This window comes from Priapulus caudatus, unplaced genomic scaffold, assembly GCF_000485595.1.
Source record: "Priapulus caudatus unplaced genomic scaffold, Priapulus_caudatus-5.0.1 Scaffold0, whole genome shotgun sequence".
Lineage (NCBI taxonomy): Eukaryota > Metazoa > Priapulida > Priapulimorpha > Priapulimorphida > Priapulidae > Priapulus > Priapulus caudatus.
The window spans coordinates 771,988-787,390 of record NW_014577061.1 but is presented as its reverse complement, the minus strand read 5'-3'; the positions used below and the strand labels follow the sequence as shown (position 1 = coordinate 787,390).

The 15,403-nt window shown below is 42.1% G+C and overlaps 1 protein-coding gene across 1 annotated transcript; it reads left to right on the top strand.

Moving 5' to 3' along the window:
- Positions 1–3,858: 3,858 nt before the first annotated feature.
- LOC106806057 (exostosin-1b-like) lies at positions 3,859–9,206 on the top strand. Its single transcript, XM_014807937.1, has 2 exons — positions 3,859–4,865; positions 8,426–9,206. Exons 1-2 carry the CDS (start codon positions 3,973–3,975, stop codon positions 8,523–8,525), a joined length of 993 nt encoding a protein of 330 aa, XP_014663423.1. The 5' UTR covers positions 3,859–3,972; the 3' UTR covers positions 8,526–9,206.
- Positions 9,207–15,403: the final 6,197 nt, after the last annotated feature.

Genomic DNA, 15,403 nt, shown 5'->3' with positions numbered 1-15,403 from the left:
TCTCTCTCTCTCTCTCTCTCTCTCTCTCTCTCTCTCTCTCTCACACACACACACACACACACGCGCGCGCGCGCGCACACACACACACACACACACACACACACACACACACACACACACACACACACACACACACACACACACACACACACACACACACACACACACACGGCAACCAGCAGAGCGCCCCGTTGCGCAATCATGCGTGTGCGTGTCGCAAGAGTGTGAATTGGATGTCCGGACGCGTAGCCCAGCGGCTCCTTGTCTGGAACCGGTCGCGTAGCCACGGCCTAAATTTTAAAGTCATGAAATTAGATAGCTATACCAAGGATATACAGTATATACCAAAAATATGACTAGCACATTATTTACATTGTGGATCTTGCTACGTTAGGCCTACTCTTAATAATAATAACACTACCATCAACATCTATCGAAATATACAAATTAGTAAGTTATACTATTTTAAAATGTATACATTTCTTATGCACCATTTACAATCAAATCCAATAGTGAAATTCAAACTCCTCTGTCGCCAACGTTTCAACATTTTCCATTACATATTTTTTAACGCTATACTTAAAACGATTATAGATAGTATTTGCCCTGATATATTATGTTGTGGTAGAGCGTTCTAAGCCTCAAATGCAGTATAGGTAAGTTTTTCCCACTGCTTCAAACCCTTGGTTTGAATATTGACATCTCACCTTCCCTAGCTGGTATTGAAACTGGAATTGCATCTGCCATATCATACATTAGGAATAACAGTGGACACAAAATCGAGACTTTTTATTTTTTATTTATTTATTTAGGAAATTATCCATCATATACAATAAATACCATACTTTTACAATAAAATTCTGAATTCATAAAATTGGATAACTACCAAGGATATATACACAAAAAGCATAACTAGCTCACTTATTTACATTGTGGTTCTTGTTTTGCTATGCCTTGCTGTTACTAACAATTACACTACTATCAGCACTAACTATTGAAATATACAAATTTGTAGTTTTAACCGGTCATACAATGGTACATTTTCATAAGACGATACAAGCTTTTCTTATACCTAATTTCAACCGAATTCTTTTAGCGAAAATCATACTCCTCTGCCTCTAATGTTTCTACCTTTTCCATCGACTTGTGGTGTGCATTAACGCATTTGTGTATACAAAATGGTTTGATAATGTAGGCACATTTGAATAGGTGTGTAACGCAATAAACCATTTGAAGATCCGGATGAGGATGAGGACCGGAGGTGGTGTTTATTTTAGTAACAGACCGGTGGCTGTTTATTATGGTTAATTATTATTATTATTATTATTATTATTATTATTTGACACTAGATGGCGTGGATAGACCATTTCATTTCTTTCACGCACATACACCTCTGCATACACTAAGAAATAGGTGTATATCTATTTGAATAGATAGATGAGCCGATGGCTCACTTCACACGATCCGAAATTCAAGAGTCAGAAATAAATATTTGGGATTAATTAATGCATAGCTTAATTGAAGCTAAATAATCACGTACTTCAGCTATTAATAATAATATTATGTTGATCGACCCGCGTTTTAAAATGTTATCGCAGGGTATCTAATTTATGCTTAAAAACAGCTGCACAACCGAATCAAGACCATACTTTGGCGAAAAACGTTTATATTTCCAGTAAGAATCCTCCCATTCCTGACCATCCTCCATCCCATACCATCCGCCGACACATGACTCATAAGCCAGTCCGTCTAATCTACTGATCTCTATAATATAATCTATAATCTATATATCTATAATATATTATAGAGATCAGTGGTTTAATCGTCTAATAACGTAGGCAGCGCCGAACCGTTAGTCCATCTTGTATCTTGTATCTTGTATCTTGTATCTTGGGGTCCCTCTCTTGTATTTCTCAAGGCACTGATTCTCTCTTTGGAATGTGCGGGGAAATCCTGTAGATAAGGAAATTCTGTCTACAAGTTAGCATTAATTATTTTACTTTCTCTAATTGATAATGCCTTTCTAACATATTCTAGTGCTGGTTTTAGTATTTTCGGGTCATCACTTTTCCAATCTTCCACTCCTTCCCCTTTATTATACCCTCTATATACCTTACATGAGTATAAATGTTCCAAATTTTCTTTTTTCCTTTCGTCACACAAATCACACATATCATTACTGTAGTTATTTTTAAAATAACTTTTTAAGTTTAGCATGCACGTCTTACATCTAAACACAAAGCATGCATAATCAAATGACAGTTTTGTCATATATGGCTTTAATACATAGCTTTCTATATTTATCATTTTTATTTTTGTTTTCTCACCAGACCTCATGGTCTTCATGAGCACAATTATCACACCTTCTCTCATAATTACTGTTTTTAAAATAGCCTGCTTCACATATTTTTTTCATTCTTTCTTATGTTGTGAACCAATAGTCATAAGTGACATACTTATGTCATACTCCTTCAAGATTTCAAAAGCCTCCTTTGCCCAATTACTTCCAATTTCTTTAATTTGTTCTAAAAATACTATTTTCATTAATGTGTCATTTTCTAACTTAATAATGTATTGCAATAACATTAACTTTTTATAACATATTCTATCTTTTATTGGTATTATTCCACTTTCTATTCTTAGTGCCTCTAGTGGTGTCTTGTTGTGCGCTTCGAGTATCCTTCTTAAACATTCTTAGTATTCTTAAGGTCCTCCTTTGACCCTTTTCCTTTGTAAATTGCTTTTATAGTCATTTCATTCCACTCTGTAGGAACACTTCTCTTTTGCATTAGTAAGTTTATCATCATTTTCAGTGACATTTTTAGGTCGTCCCCTGCATTTATTAATAACTCGTACATTAAGCCTTGGTTATCTGGGGATTTGTTCCTTTTTAGTGAATCTATAACTTTCTGAATTTCGTTAATATTAGATTCACTATACTCGACTCTTCTATTCATATTTCTTATTTTCTGAAACATTTTTTCTACTGATTTAAAGAGTTGGCATTCTTTCTCTCCTACTGGAGTCTTAGTACTTAATAATTATTTAAAGTGTTCTACGTAGGCTCCTTTAATTTCATTGACTTTTTCTAACTTTACTTTGGGTTCCCCTCTTTTTTCCACTCCAAACATTTTATTTTCCTTTGCTGGGAGCAACCTTTTCCTTGTTTTCCAAAAGCTTCCCGAGTTTATTCCTCCCTGTTTTTGGAGCTCATCCAACTGCTCATAAAATTTTATTATTCTTTCTTTTTGTTGTTGCAGTCCAATCCTTCCATTGAGCATTCTTATTCTTTTATTTAGATAATAGGTTAGTTTTGTATTAATTACAAGTTTAGCTTGATTGAGCTTTTTCTTTAGTGAACGCTTGATATCAAAGAGAAACCTTAGTTTTTCACCGAGTATTGGTACACATCTTTTGGCAGACTTCTTAAAGCAAGCCAATGATTATGTCCATGTGTTCGTTATTTCTTCACGGCAACATGCACTCCAAGCAGAATACTCTTATTCCACAGACCATTGTATATTTTGTCTATTATTTCATTAGTATGATCATACATATATACGTACACAAACGCAAACAATTCAAGCACGGAGTAACCAAGGTCTAACAAATGAGAAATGTTTCTATTACATGACGTCACGATGAAAAGAAAGCATCGAGTGCGGATCGAGTGCCATTAAATAACGAGCAATATAACGGTTCATACGTTTAAACAATAATAATTCACTGTAATTTAAAAGCAATGGCATATTTTTTGATAATTACAGCTGTAAACAGATTATTTTGTCTAATTCAGAGTGTTTCGGAATCTAACAAGTTTCCCTGTCGGGTCTCACCAGCCAGTTTCAAGATGGCAGCAAGCATAAATAGTCTTGTTTGAAAGAAACTCTCAAACTTCGGCTGGGTATGTCGTTAAGAGGTTAGAGTGTGATAAACTGGTAAAGGCAAATCATCAATGAACTCAATACGTAGATGCAGGCGAAAAAGCGTTATCTCCTTGTGTTTATCAGCTGTGCTTTTTTACTGCTGTGTTACTTCGGAGGGTTTGTGTTGAGAAAGCATGGGGATCTACTATCTAAGTTCACCTTTAGTCCTCGTCTTCAGCCCTTCTGCGACACGGAGGACTTTCGCTACGATGAAGATATGCACGTGTCTCCTCGACAGCGGAGGGACGAGAGAAGCGCTGTATACAGAAATGAAAAGTGTCGCATGGAGACTTGCTTCGACTTCTCGAAATGTAGGGGCGATTTTAAAATTTACACATATCCCACCGAGGATAAAGTTTCGGGCAGTTACAGAAAGGTGCTCAACACCATACACCGTTCGAGGTACCACACCACCAACCCTGCAGAGGCATGTATATTCGTGCTCGGAGTGGACACACTCGATCGAGACGTGTTAAGCCCGGAGTACATAAAAAATGTCAAAACAATAGTGTATGCAAACAAATTGTGGAATAATGGCATAAATCACGTGATCTTTAACTTGTACTCGGGTACATTTCCAGACTACATTGAAGACCTAGGGTTTGACAAAGGGCTGGCAATATTAGCCAAAGCAAGTATATCGGAAGCAAACTTTAGGCCAGGTTTTGATATTGGTGTCCCTCTGTTTCCGAAGAATCACCCTGAGAAAGGTGGTGAAAGGGGATACTTGACTACAAATCATTTTCCATCTGCTAAAAAGTATCTGCTAGTGTTCAAAGGAAAGCGATATCTATATGGAATAGGGTCAGATACAAGAAATTCCCTTTACCACCTGCACAACGGGAGAGACATTATTCTGCTGACGACATGCAAGCATGGCAAGAACTGGAAGCAGGCGAAAGACAAACGCTGTGATGTCGACCAAGCTGAGTTCGAAAAGTAAGTGACTTTTCTAAGTTTTCATTTTAGTGGTGTGACTCCTTAAATCAAAACTGCTAATCATTGGCAGACGTGTAGAAGATGGCAAGTTGGGTCTAAAATATATCAAATCAGATAATTGCATTAACTAATGCTTTCATCGTGTTATCAATAAATCATTATATTTAGTGCGGTTAACATAAGTTAAATAATGTGTAGCTCTATCTAGAGTTAAAAGTTGCTATGGCGATTGGCCAAGTCGTAATCTGTCATTGTGTCTATCCATGGTTCAAGCTCACGTGGCTTTGTGTTAGAGTAAGTATATTCATGAAACAGCCATACATTATTCCTGAGTATCAAAAAGATGTTACTGAAGATGGTGCACAAAATATACTTTATATATATATATATACAGAAGTGGTTCAGTAATGTCACCAAGACATAATATTTTAAATTGCAGTGGCACAACATCTAGAAGCACATCAAACTCGTGTAGGTGATGCGTTATATATATATATATATATAGTGGTGAGTAAGTTCAGATGTTTCTGTATACAGAGGCCTTGGGTTTTCATTCATAATAAGTAACTCTGGACTCCTACTTGGTACACAGACATGCACAACACACCCATGGTGCGTGATTGTGCACGCACACATGCAGCCATGCTTAATGGCAAATTGCTGTATAATGCAATAATGCTACTGCATGAGGTTCGCGAGATGAAATCATTGAGGGAGCTGACATGAATGCAAAATTTCGATCCAGGCATGAAATGACCCGGGTGCATCAGAATTTACAAACACATGTGCATATAGGAACTACAGATGATTTACATCTATACACGAGTTCAACGTTACGAAAAAATGCCTCTTTATGAGAATTCAATGCAAGCTCCAGATGTGTACATTTAGATTTGGTGCAGAGCTAACAGGTAAAGCTGAACGCTGAACTCTTTCTATGGGCGCGTGTGTAGACTTGTGCGTTTGCGTTTGTAGTTTAATGAGCGTTTGTTGTGAAGTGCAGTGGCTCTCTGGTCGCCGTCTGTAAAGCTCACGGACTCGCTACTAGCATGCTGATGCTTTGAAAGTCGGCCGAGAGAGCAGCTCACTGTTTTCAGTGTGAACGCAGCTCAACATTCCATTAACGTTGAAAGTTGTCCAGACGCAAGTACTGATTGTTGTACTTTAGCAGGCCTCAGATTGGTTTTCCTACACTTTCATAATAATAGATTGGCAGGCACTTAGACTGCGTACGTTTATGACTGAGGGTTGTGAATATCGTGCAGGACATTACTGCCTGAAACACTTATGCAGGAATTTACTCATGTAAAATATCAGTTCTTGACGGGATCGGTGTTGCCTGGTAAATCGTTTTGCGCATATCTATAGGCATTCATGACACTGCAGCAACTCTTAATCTTATGTGCCAGTTGGCCTTGAGTAAGAAGTCTATTTTCCATATTAAACAGGATCTTTATTGTTCTCAAAGCAACGGCTGAAAATTTTTACACAATTTCTTATCGGTTTCTAATCGAGAGTGAGCCAAATGTGTTTGTAAGTCCCATTCGTTGATTAGTCAAGAGCAACGTCACTGGGCCTAAATTAAAAAGTTCGTCATGATTGGATTATAGTTACGTATTTGTTTAGCTTGAGGTTTGTATAAAGTTACACATCGCCAGTTTGTTGAGCCAAGGACGTAAAAGTAGTCTTGATCTTTTGTCGAAAAAGTGCTCTATCAAGCTAGTTGGCACTCCTGACAGTTGTTTAGAACTGTTAGTAATGTTCCGTATTTAATATGCACGTTGCGTCGAGGACCGGCACACCTTCAAGTCATTGCCTCACTCACAACATTGGTTCACGAGCCCAATGCAGGAAGGCACGTTGCACTATCTAACTTGTTATTATTTCAGTACGCATCTGTTTGCTTGCTTGGGTTTACTCCCCGAAGGCACACTAATACTATTATGTCACCATGTATCCGTTAGTTGTGGAAGCAATGGACATTGATGACTTCAAGTCACAGCTTCACCCTCACATGCCCGCATGCCGAGTTGGGAAGACAAATTGCTAAACCTAAGTTGTTATAAATTATCACGCCCCAGTTGGGTTGTTGTTTAGGTTCACTCCCCTACGGCAATACTAACTTGTCACCATATATGCAGTTTAATGGACACTTACAAGTATCAGAGCATAACACAACACCTCTTATGTTAGAAATAGTTGGTACGACATTGAGAGGCAATGTAATTATGTTGCTAAGGCTGTCGTGCCAAGAGACTGCATTATTTAGTTAACAAATTTATATATAAGTTACTGGAGAATTTAGCCACAATTTGCACCTGTATAGGTTTCTGACTATTTACCAATCGAAATACATCGAGGTTCAAATGTCAGTCGGGAAATCCTCGTATGACTGTGTCTTCAACGTACGTCTTTTCGTAGCTCTGTAGTTGTGGTATTCCGTATTTACAGTACATGCACGGGCATTTACGTGTACACACAACAATTAATATTTATCTCTCATGTATATATGAAAGCGCAATCTAATCGCACCAGCTTGCAAAATCAGCGTAACCAGAGGGGCGGCTATGATGCTATCGCCATCGCTTCTTTTGCACCCGCTATTTGGGAAGAATAATAAACAATTAGCGTGGAGAATATACCGAGGATCCAGTTTTGCCAGCGCCTACGGGCGGGCCGCCGGTCGTCTCGTAGGCAACTAATGTTTTGGGGGCGAACAGTCGTCAAGTGCTGCTCTACGAAGTTGGGAACATAACGGCTCTTTAAATGAGGACGTGCATACATGTTGTGCCCGGCTGTGTGTTATTATTGGGAAGCAGCGCGAACTGTGTTTGTAACCAACGCGGCGAGGGTGCTGTGGGGGTGGGGTTATGTGTAAGACGACGGGCAATGCGCAACAGTGGCAGCAGCAGCGGCTGCTTGTCTCGCAGTTGATGCAGCAGACATTTGCACACCGCCGTATTCGGTTATGCTGTTTGACCGCGTCGTGTTAACACGCTGAAGATGACCGATATGTTAGTGTGTGGTGTAGATAGTCTGCTTCCCGTGGTGTGTGTGTGTGTGATGTTCTGTATGCTTACAGTGGCGCGTGTGTGCGTGTCTGTGTGGGTGTGTATGTCTGTGTGTGTGTGCGTGCGTGCGTGCGTGCTTGTGTCTATGCGTCCGTGCGCGTGTGCGTGTCTGTGTGCGTGTGCGTGCGTGTGTGTGCGTGTGTGTGCGGGGAGGGACGTGCGTGTGTGCACTGTGCAGGTATGTGACGTACTGCCCATGAACTTGCAGTGCGCCGCGAAGAATGCTTCAGCAGTGGCATGATTAGTATTACCTATCGCGTTTGTTTCAGCGTTGGTTCGGACTCGGGATGTTACGGGTGTGTTAGTAATAACGCACGTAGTTAGCTTTAGGCTGTAGAGCCGGGTGCATTCTAGTATTTTTGTTTTGCTTGCCGTTTTTGCGCCGCGTATAGTCACGTTCGGAAACCGCGGCGTGTGCCATTTGCAGTTAGCAGTTAATCAGTAAAAGCTCAGGTGTGTTCAGCGATTCTTGTTTCCTTTATAATACAGCGCAGTCGACATCTATCACGCCTCATGGATGCATATCGTGCGTGCGCTGGATGAGATCACGATACAGAACGAATTCTCTAACTGCATGAAGTCGTCTTGATTCACAGTCATTTACTGGTAGATAGGCTGGAGAATTAGATGGCCTGGTTATAGACCGTGATTGCTCTTGTGTGTCGTGGTGTGCAGCATACTTGATTGAAATGCAGTTTTCGTGTAACGATCTAATATATGCACAACGGAGCGTCAAACGCGCACGCAAACGCACACACACGCGCGCGTGTAAGTCACAAAATCTTATTTGCATTACGCGAGAGTAGATGGTCTGCATATCGAACAAGATACGAGGCAATAATGTGAAAAAGAGGCAAAAATAAAGAGTTAGAAATCCGTCGAAATGAGATCCGTAGCCGGTAATCCCGTTCTGATTGTGCCCGTGTCAAGGGACGGTTTCGGTCGGTTTTATAGAGATACCCAGAGATGATAAGTTCTCTTGGCGATGTGAGATCAGTTGGAGTTCTTCGATCTTCATATGGAGTTTGTAGAGCTGGAGGCCATTGTCAGAAACAAAATTAGTCATAAAGTTAGTCTTTACATGAACTTTTTCTCGTAGGCGTTGACAGAAATTTGTTTAGTTAAAAGTTATGAGGAAATTGGCTAGGATTTTCCGTTCTGGTGACTTTACGTTGTTTTAGTCGTCGTCGTCGATGTGACCGTCTATCCTTGATAGTTTAAGAGAAAAAAGTCAAGATTAATGTTAAGACTAATTATGTTACTGATAAGAGGCCCTTTAAAAATTAAAATTAATGGCCGTTAATAAAAATCGGTCAAATGTGAGTTTTTTGTTTTCGTTGTTATTTTGTTAGGTCAGTCATAAGATTTGATATATATTTTGGATAGGATTATATTATGGGAGTATACAGATAATTAATATCTATAATTATGAAATTTAAAGTAATAGGTATATGTAGGGCCTATGCTGCCTTTCAGTTTCGTGATACGCATAGGTGCCATAGGAGCATATATAGGAAACTATATGACCTTCCTTCATAAACCGTTATCAGGAGGGGATGCATTTTTAGCTCACCTTGACATCGTCAAGCTGAGCTATTGCCATGGGTCGTCGTCCGTCGTACGTCCGTCCGTCCGGCCGTCCGTCCGTCTGTCCGTTCGTCAACATTTGGCTACGGTCAACGATAACTCAGGAACCGTTTGACCCACATGTTTTAAATTGGGTATAGTTGTTACTGCTATGCTCCCATATTAAACGTCTTATTTTGGAGCACGCCAGTTGACGTACTTTCGAGCCACGGCAATTTTTTGGCAAAAATGGGAATTGCCATTAGTCAGTTGAGGTTCAACGGATTTTACTCATTTTTGGTATGTGAATGAATAAGGGCTAGGGGTTTTGATATTTAACATTTTTTTATGCAAATTAGGTAGGGTTTGGCAATTATATAGCATATTATATAGACACGCTGATAACAAACAGTCTTTGGTGTCACACTCGTCTGGTTCGTTTTACAAGATTTCATTGACAATATCTTTAATGCAAAATTCGTGCTATGAACATAGTATGATTTATACTATTATTATTATATTATTATTATTATGATAACGCCATCTACCATCACAAATTGTGATTAATTTTGGTTTATAAATTATTTAGAATTTATATATAATATTATTTATTATTTTCACGTAAAAAAGTACACATAATTATCAAGAGTATATAATGGGAGTTCTCCCATATATACTCTTCGTTTCTATAATGTACGTCGATGGTTGCTCAATTAAAACTTGACTTCTCACTCACTCATTTGTGTCCTTTTTTGTGGTGAGCTACAGTGTCACTGACACTTTCATTTTAAACTTCCTACAAGCGATGCTTCGGGTGGTGTTAACAAAAGCAAATATTCACAAAACTGACGATGAATTATCAATGCAATCTGTCATAATTACAATTGACTAAACTATTCCACGATATCTCACGCAGACGTCTCCATTCGATCCCGCGACGTATCAGTGACTTTATATCGCCGAGCAAGATCTGGTTAAATGCAAACGAGTTGCAACGCTACAGGATCTTACTGATATTAAATGTCGCTCTGGTCTTATCGCTGTCACGATTGGAAATTTCATCGTAGTTCAAAGTTTTATCCTATATCTTTCTGGTACCATGTTCTTGCCGCAAAAATGCACGAACGACTGAGTGATAATATTATCCGTGCCGTGTAGTTTGGAAAGGGTTAAACTTCGCGTCGTCTGACAGCGCCGTCTGGATTGGGAAGGCGCGCACTGAATGTGCACCCGACAGAAGAACTGCGGCGGCAGTCGTCTGGTCAGTATATATACGCACGCGCGCGTTTCCCAAGGAAGCTAACGGAATGTACTGTGTGCATGAAGTCTGGGTCAGTCGAACAGCAGAGGCGCAGCTTGTTAGTCTCGTCTGCGCACCGCTATTTTTTCACGTCGGCAGGTGTTTTCCCCGCGTGTCCGTAGTCGCTGCCGACAACAATCTTGTCCCCCCCCCACTATTCGTCTGTGAGGCAGACGCGCCGAGTAGGGCGGCAGTGAACGTGAGGTGTGGGGACCGGGGCTTGGCGTTCCGCTCTCGCGAGCGCCGCGCGTTTTACGATACGGGCGAAACTACGTAGCGCGTGAAAAGGAGTGGAGCCGGGGGAGTAAACAGAGAGAGAGAGAGAGAGAGAGAGAGAGAGAGAGAGAGAGTTGTCGGACGGAGAAGGAAGCGTGAAAACGAGTTCTGCTTGGGCAGCTCGCGCTTTAGCGGCCCCGTCTGGCTGGCGGGATTGCACGCACCGCTCTAAGTCTAACCTGGGCGCGGGAGTTGTTTTTTTCCGGGCGGCCATATTTGTGCCGGTTGTCTGTCATTCCTCGCGTGCGACCGAAATAAGGCGTAGTCGGTAGTCAGTTCATTACTCATCGACATTACCTTGATGTTCGGCTGGCGGTGGTGGGAGGTGGGGGATTCTATAATCTGACAATTAACAGGTGCGAGACTAGTCAAGTCACGCACGCGGACCCACGAGGGCCGGCTGGGCCTGGCATTACTTGTGTGTCAGGTTTCAAATGTGCCTGCCCGGGCCCGACAATGCGTGACCGGGGGGTTCATGCGAGGGCCAGTTCCCAGACCTTGTCACAGTGGCGTGCAGTTTATGCTAGATATTAATCTGCCCGAACAAACACTCTGTTAAACAGCACAAAGAATAACTTTCCCTCACACGGACGGCTTTATACAAGGACGCACCGCGAGTGCTAAACGAAACTCGATTTCGAGTTTAAACAAAAAATATACGAGAAAAAAAACGAAAACACATAAACGAGAGCGTGGAGGGGTGCGGGTTTTCAGTTTCGCACAATGTCGTCTACAGTTTGCAGTGTTGTGCATGGCGTGTTGCGATGCCACAGCTCGGTAAGGGGCGGGTCATCCCCATCCCACATGTGATGCGCATCTTAATCTAGCGCGGCGTGGTGACTGACTACAGATGGCGTTATAGCGATGGTAGAGTAAGGTGGACCAGGAGCGAGAGCTGCGGGGGTGCCGCGTCTTCATACACGCCTACTTGTTGCCGCCGGCTGAGCCTTTAACAGTGATTACTTATAAAAGAAACACACTTCTGTATACATACATGTGTGAAGATGACAATCTCGTTTAGTGGTGTGCGTGTACTTGTGCGTTTGCGTGTATTCACAGGTGTGTGTGCGTGCGTGCGTGCGCGTGCGTGTGTGTGTGTGTGTGCGTGTGTTTGTGTGCTCTTGTCAAATATTAGGGAGCAGTGAGTTAAGTTCCCGTGAACGTGAGATATAAACGTCTAGCTATGAACATCGCTGCCGTGCTATTATTATTATACGAGTAATAAAATCGATGTATCTATCAAGCTTTGTTGCGGCACACCGCCGCTATCAAGCATATCACACGTAGAATGGTAAAACAGCGTGTAACACCTGCAAGATTAAGACATGCTGCTCACGTATTTTCCGTATCGCTTTAAAATCGAGACTGTTAATACTGATAAACATTCTCATACACACCGCATCATTGATGCGAGAGCCGTGAATAGTCATGGGCTGTATTTCAGTGCTTCAGTGTTAGATTAGGACCAGCCAGCCGGCACGTATTTCGCTCGGCCCTGCAAACTTGTTCCGCGACGGCGAGATATATATATATAGCATGTATGAGTATGATTCATGTCTGGTGTCCAACATGATGTGACCTAATTCGGCTCGTTGAGGCAATTTGTTTTCCATCTCAGACGCTGAAAAATGCTGTCTGCACGTAATTAAGCGGCGAGGTTGGAGCTGGGCCTGTGTGAGCCACAAAGCATCTTCTGGTCGCCATTCCTCCCGTACGCAGTTACGCTTACGTTCGTTCTTTAATATATTCTTGTCGCATTCTCTCGCATTTTCACACGTCGTTTCGTCTGTTCTCTTTCACGGCCTGGGCAGGAAATGAAACTTGGCGGGAAAAGGATTAGAAGTGGTCAAGGGTTTGGATTAAGAGTGGATTTGGACGGGTATTAGTGAGAGGGATAATGTGGGACAGTGACAGGGACAGAGTACAGAGGGCAGACGGCTGGGGATAGGGGGATAGCATGAAAGGTAGGGATAGGGAGAGAGGAAGGAGGAGTGGGAGAGCGGGAGAGGAAGAGGGAGTGAGCGAGAGAAAGAGGGAGAGAGCGAGTGTAGTACGGCGTTTTAGCTTTGAGATGGAGACATGGGGAATTTGGCACATTACTCATGCAAATGTTCAGGGACGGCCGGCGATGGACCCAGAAGACATTAGCTACATACTTAAGAGCACACATAATTCAGCGTGGACAGAAGGCATTTTAGAATAGCTACATAATGAAGAGCTCACATGGACAGGTTTTGCTAGAAACGGAGAGACGACGGCAACCCCTAACCGGTACGTGTACACTGTTTTGACTGTGCTGTTTATCCGTATTTATAATAAAACTGTAGTTGTCACCGTTTATACAACTGTTACTACCTACTGTCTACGTTCGAGATATATTCAACACTACACGAGAAAGAAGAGTGAACGGAAAAAGAAGCGAAGGGAATGATATAGCAGGATGATAGCTATAGCAAGGCAATTGGTTCGAAAATGACTTCGAACCGGCCGGGGAAGGGTAAGGGTTAGAGTAAAGCTGGACAGGTATTAATCGGCTGAGAAACTGCTAATGCTGCTCTGCTCTCCACGGGCGTTTGTCTCTGTCAGCCGTGTCGTTGCAATGCAGGTATGTATACATGTATATATAGGAGACGCCGAGTAATGCTTTCTCGTTCCTCCAAACTGAAACCAGTATTGGCGCGCCTTGACATTTTAGTTGGAGACCTATCCATCACATGATTCGCCACCCGAGGTGATGTTGAGATGAGTTTGCTTGCGCATCTGCATACGTACCTGTCCGCTGCCCTGCTTATTACCTCTGGCTGTGGAAGTCTTCCCGATGCTTTAACTGCACGAGGAAGTTGTGTGAGAGAGAGAGAGAGAGAGAGAGAGAGAGAGCGAGAGAGAGAGAGAGAGAGAGAGAGAGAGAGAGAGAGATCTGGGCGCGTGCAATCATGAAATGCATCGGTATGTGCGACATGAAAGTGTTACCCACCGGCACTGATGCGATTGCACGCATCAGCAAGGCGCAAGGTGAGGGGAAACGGAAGTGATACGTTACACGTGCAAGGACAGCATATTAGCGCTCAGACAGGTGTGGCCTTCGCTAGCCTAGTGAAGAGAGCAGTCAATATCAGATATTCTACCTGACAGAAAGCTGCGTCGATGTTTGCGGGGACGACTGTACTTACGAGGCGGGTAATAGCTATAATACGATATATAGCGAGGCGGGTAATAGCTATACATACCACTGCTACATATTACACATACGCGTTACATATATATATATAATAAATGTACACGTTCGAATATTTATACTGTTATGTCGACCAGAAAGATGCCAAGTGATTCATCGTTCATATTAGTGATAGTTCGGACATCATTCGTAGTGCATATCTAATTAGCTAATTTAGTCTTGGAAGCGCCGTGCCTGTTCAACATGGCGGACGTGCACACGTGACTACTAACTAGGGCACTTAGATCTACTCACGGGACCTTCATCTCTCATCCACCATGGAGCAAATGACGAACCGATGCGGACACAGAATTGCATTTTAGGTCCAGGCAATTATATAAGGCTTGGCTCGAAATGGGGCAATTCGTGAAATTAGGGGAGGTTTGATGTCGTCTGGAGTTTTTGCCCGTCTGTGTGGCCGGTGTTAAATTGCAGCGAGGCCGATGTAATGGGCTCGCTCACATGTGTCGAAATGAGGCAATCAAGGGGGTACCCGGGGGATAGCAACACCCCAATCAAGGGCGCCCGGCGGGAAATTAGCGTGCCGGGGAAGATGAGTTGTTTCCATCAGAGAACAGCGCTGTGTTCAGCCAATGATACTGGCCGGGTTTTTGGCCTACATGGAGTGTGGCCGCAAGGGGTTAACGCGCATGACGAAATGCTGCGTAGCTGCGCATATCACGAACTCTCTGCTTAGGAATGTGCGTGCGTGCGTGCCTGCTTGCGTGCCTGCGGGCGTGCTTTCTAGGCTCCATGTTTGTAGTGCCGTGCATGAAAGTTAGTTATCGAACCTATAATTGCTAAACTAGAAACGTTAAGGATACTCTCAACGTTTTGCACAGGTATTGCTCTAATGAAGATTAAACGTTTATTGGCGAATGAATCTAATCAATCACTTGTTATATTTATAGAGGAGATATATCTCTATGCTCAAGCCAAAAAATTTCATGAAATTTCCAGCACCTAATTATGCTACCACACAAATTTTGAATTTTTATGTAAAAATGGCATTTTGGATATTTCTCAACTACCAGAAAGAGTGAGGATACAAAATTTTCGCCACATGTTAAGCACAATATGGACCAAAATAGCGCATCAGGATTTTTCTTTA

Coding starts and splice junctions, on each gene's coding strand:
- LOC106806057 (XM_014807937.1), top strand. CDS start 3,973: ATGCAGGCGAAAAAGCGTTATCTCCTTGTGTTTATCAGCTGTGCTTTT. Junction 4,866..8,425: donor GACCAAGCTGAGTTCGAAAA/GTAAGTGACTTT, acceptor TTTATAATACAG/CGCAGTCGACATCTATCACG.